The sequence below is a fragment of the Hordeum vulgare genome, chromosome 3H (assembly GCF_904849725.1).
Source record: "Hordeum vulgare subsp. vulgare chromosome 3H, MorexV3_pseudomolecules_assembly, whole genome shotgun sequence".
In the NCBI taxonomy this organism is placed as follows: domain Eukaryota; kingdom Viridiplantae; phylum Streptophyta; class Magnoliopsida; order Poales; family Poaceae; genus Hordeum; species Hordeum vulgare.
This window is the reverse complement of record NC_058520.1, coordinates 89,396,706-89,401,396: the sequence shown is the minus strand read 5'-3', so window position 1 is coordinate 89,401,396 and position 4,691 is coordinate 89,396,706. Positions and strand designations below refer to the sequence as shown.

General features: G+C 43.3%; 1 protein-coding gene across 1 annotated transcript; it reads left to right on the top strand.

The window, feature by feature from the left end:
• The first annotated feature begins 425 nt into the window (after nt 1-425).
• LOC123439594 (subtilisin-like protease SBT3.9) lies at nt 426-3,954 on the top strand. Its single transcript, XM_045116287.1, has 8 exons — nt 426-513; nt 629-790; nt 891-1,510; nt 2,340-2,407; nt 2,501-2,758; nt 2,847-2,964; nt 3,068-3,239; nt 3,320-3,954. The coding sequence occupies exons 1-8, from the start codon at nt 480-482 to the stop codon at nt 3,856-3,858; spliced, it is 1,971 nt and encodes a 656-aa protein (XP_044972222.1). The 5' UTR covers nt 426-479; the 3' UTR covers nt 3,859-3,954.
• The last annotated feature ends 737 nt before the right edge of the window (nt 3,955-4,691 follow it).

Genomic DNA, 4,691 nt, shown 5'->3' with positions numbered 1-4,691 from the left:
CCCATGGATAGCATCTGGCTCCTATGCTATATATACATACGAGCGACAGGAGGGAAGAACATAACACTCGTGAGATCAGACATGGATTCGAGGATAGCTTTCTCTTGTTGTGCTCTGCTACTGGTCACGCTGTTGCCTCTTTCGGCGAATGCGTCGAGCAAAGTAAGATTTTATCTTCGGATTTGTTCCAAGACTTTATCTTGGGCTTGTTCGGAAATTGTTTTTTTACCCCTATTCGTATGTTAATTTCAGCTCTACATAGTGTACATGGGGGAGAAGAAACATGACGATCCATCTGCTGTTACCGCGTCGCACCATGACATACTAACCTCCGTACTTGGGAGGTACTGGCTACCTAGTAATCCACCTTACTAGATATAAGTACCATGCTAACATTATGTCTTGTCCGCAACAGCAAGGATGAATCATTGAAGTCCATAGTTTACAGCTATAAGCATGGATTCTCCGGGTTCGCGGCAATGCTCACAGAAACCCAAGTTGTGGCGTTGGCAAGTAAGCCATATATAAACATTTCATGTCTTCATATGTTTTTTTTTTGCAGGGTCTCTTCATATGTTATTGGCACGATTGGTAGAAAAATAATTCACATTGGATGTTGCAAATGTAGAATTTCCAGAAGTTATAAGTGTGAAACCTAACACCTACCACAAGGCGCACACAACTCGGAGTTGGGACTTCCTTGGCCTTGGAAACAAATCACCACAACAAACTGACCTCCTCCGAAAAGCGAATTACGGTGAAGATATCATCATTGGGGTGATCGATTCAGGTTTTTAATCAAAATTCAAGATTAAATCCAAAAGTTGTCAAAACCCAAGCCAAGCATTAGAAATGGACATATGTTGATTGTGTGGATGTTTTTGTTGCAGGCATATGGCCTGAATCACTAAGCTTTGACGATAACGGATATAGCCCTGTCCCGGCACGGTGGAAAGGCATATGTCAGATCGGGCAGGCATTCAATGCAACAAGTTGTAACAGAAAGATCATCGGCGCACGTTGGTACTCCAAGGGAGCTGACCCTGAGAATCTCAAGGGAGAGTATATGTCGCCTCGGGACTTCCATGGCCATGGCACACATGTCGCCTCGACAATCGCAGGTAAAGAAGTCCAAGGTGTGAGCTATGGCGGCCTAGCCACCGGAACGGCCCGTGGCGGAGCACCACGTGCACGGCTAGCAATCTACAAGGCATTATGGGGGCCCCGCATAAGAGGTAGTGACGCCATGATCCTCGCGGCCATTGACGATGCCATACACGATGGAGTAGATGTCTTATCCCTCTCACTTGGAGGGGGTGCCGGTCACGAGTTTCCCGGGACACTACATGCTGTCTTGAGAGGGATCTCAGTTGTCTTCTCCGCCGGGAACGATGGCCCGGTGCCACAAACGGTGGCGAATGTTGTGCCATGGGTGACGACAGTGGCTGCTAGCACCATCGACCGGGACTACCCAACCCTAATATCTCTCGGAAACAAAGAAAAACTAGTGGTACGTACAAGCGATCGATATTAGCATTTATTAGTTTTGATATTAAAGCATAGGAAAATGCATCACCAAATACGTTCACTTTCAAGGGATGGAAACATCATTGCATATGCTCACAAAAACATCATTGCACATGCTAGATTAAATAAGAAACTACTCGTATTTTATAGTTGAGATAACACGCAGTTGACCGACCATGATCGTATATCGGTTTAGCTTATATATAAAGTCAATATTACGATATGCCCGGTGTTGAACTAGCGTGAGTCGAAATATAATCGCATACTTTTAACAAATCAACTTGACTCGGCTCAAATGCACGCGAGAAGAAAAAATCTACCGAGTTTGTTATCACTTAGCTTGTCTTGGCCGTATTTGGAACCATAATAGAGATTATGATAATCTGAATTATAAAGATAGATTATATAATCTGGTTTATAAAAATAATCTAGGTGGACATGTTTGAAGGCCAGATTATATAAACTGTAATTCAGGTCTTACATTGCATAATGACCTGTCTACCCTCTGTTTTTTTTAAAGAGGAGAGTGGCGGTGTTAGGAATGTAATTATCTTCAACTTTACAAGGGTAATGGGTCATTAGCAATCGATAATCTGATTTTAGCTGGTGTAGAGTAGATTATGAGTTTTTAATAATCTATCCATCTAGTTTTTATAATCTACATCATAATCGGTCCTGTTTGGAGACATAATAGATTATAAAAACTGAATTATATAATTTGGATGGTTCCAAACAAGGCCTTAACGTGCTCGTACTCTTCAGTTCTCTCCAGGGAAACTTACTCTCTGATTTGTCTTCGATCTTAAACATAGGGAAAGTCTCTTTACTACAACTCAACTCTGAACAATGACGGCTTTAAGGAGCTTGTTCATGCGCAAAGGTAGCGACATACACATTCGATCGACACGTTAGATTGTTATTATTGCCATAGTTTGTCCGGCCATATTCATTCAGCTCAAAACTTTTGGCACAGCTGCACCGCGGAGTTGTTGGCATCAAGCAACGTGACTGGCAAGATTGTCTTGTGCTACGCACCGTGGCTGGCGCCCAGCGTTCTACCTCGGGTAGAGCTGCCCCTCACCATCAACCGTGCTGTGGGTGCCGGAGCCAAGGGCCTCATCTTCGCGCAGTACACCACGAACCTCCTTCCGATGTGCAAGGGTGGCATGCCCTGTGTTGTAGTAGACTACGAAACCGCACAGAGAATTGAATCATACTTGGCGATCACAGAGTAAGAACATGTCAGGGTTGCCTCAAACAGGGGGGGATATGTTTTCTTTCTCCTAAAACTAATTTGTGCATGTCGTCTGTCATGATAGGAGTCCAATCGTGAAGGTGTCACCTGCCATGACCGTTGTCGGAGACGGGGTGTTATCACCAAGGGTCGCTTCATTCTCCTCAAGAGGCCCGAGTCCACTGTTCCCGGGCATACTCAAGGTACTCTAGATGTGAAATTCATATCTCACCGAAAAATAGTTGTACTTGCGGTTCTTCTAATTAGCTTCTATTGTCTCGGGAATTAATATGGATGTTTGCATAGCCCGACATAACTGCACCAGGTGTCGGCATCTTGGCAGCTGTGCACGATTCTTATGAGTTACTAGACGGTACATCCATGGCATGCCCACATGTCTCCGCGGTGACCGCATTGCTTAAGTCACTTCACCCTGATTGGTCGCCTGCAATGATCAAATCCGCAATCGTTACCACAGGTATGCATAGTGTGTGTATGGAAAGTTATTTTGACTATTTTATCTTATATGACTAACTTGTTTCTTGGTAATGATTACAGCATCAGTGACCGGTCGTTTCGGTGTGCCAATCGAAGCAGAGTCGGTCCCGAGGAAGGTAGCTGATCCCTTCGACTTTGGTGGTGGCCACATGGATCCTGACAGAGCCGCTAACCCTGGCTTGGTTTACGACATGGATGCAAGAGAATACAATAAGTTTTTTAACTGCACCCTTGGATTGGTCCATGGTTGTGAGTTCTACCAGCTCAATCTCAATCTCCCTTCAATCGCTATTCCAGACCTGAAGGACCATGTCACAGTTCAGCGCATTGTCACAAATGTGGGGGCGGTTGGAACGACTTATCATGCGGTGCTTGAAGCTCCAGCGGGAGTAGTCATGTCCGTGGAGCCATCTGTGATCACATTCACCAAAGAAAGTAGCACAAGCATGGCATTTACAGTGTCGTTTACTACAAGGAGGAAAGTGCAAGGTGGGTTTACCTTTGGAAGCTTGACATGGTCAGATGGAAATACCCATTCAGTTAGGATTCCCATCGCAGTAAGGGTTGTGATACAAGACTTTGTTGCAGATACATCTTAAATACATCAAGTCAATAGCGTGTGATTGTTCAAGCTTTCATGTACTTGGCGTCAAAAAATGTAGGAAACACTAAAAATCATTTTACAATGGTATGAAATAAATATGGTACTCCTTCATGATTACTGAGATGTGTTGATCCTTTTACATGACTAAATACTAGCAAAACATTGTATGGTGGCACGCCAAGTGTCCAAGGGAGCACATACTTCGGGAATTTTTAATAGGAAATATGCTCTTTCACGTCTCCCCTTGGATGACAGACTATTTCATCAATCCTTTGTGTCACGAGCAATTTTTTATGAAGAAAAGCAATGACAACGACATGAGTCACAATATAGTTACACATGGACTATCACCATGTGCAATATGGCACAGTTTTGTAACTAAAAATATGACACGTCACATAGAAGAGGCATAAGAAGTCCAGTAAGTCTGCAAGTGATAGAATGCAAAGGCATGTATACATCAACAAAATTATCTTCCAAAATTATGCCATAAGAAGCCCAGTAAGTCCCCACACGTGTGAGAGGTCGGCAATTCCATAGTCAGGCAAGATCATCTGCCCCTATAACTTCGAAGCATAATTTTGGGGAAGTATTGTACCTAGCTTTATATCATTCTATGGCAGAGCTTAGGCGAGTGTTATTACAAGTGTTTCGGTCACACTTGAGGTATCACTAGGCTCAGATGAGTTGACTAGCTAGAATCTACATGACTTGTGAATTGATTATGAAAATGTTGGAAATATGAAGATGCTAGGAAGGCAAAAAATCTAAATTATGGAAAGTAACACCACAAGAAATATTGAATTCTATGACAAAATAGCTTTATGG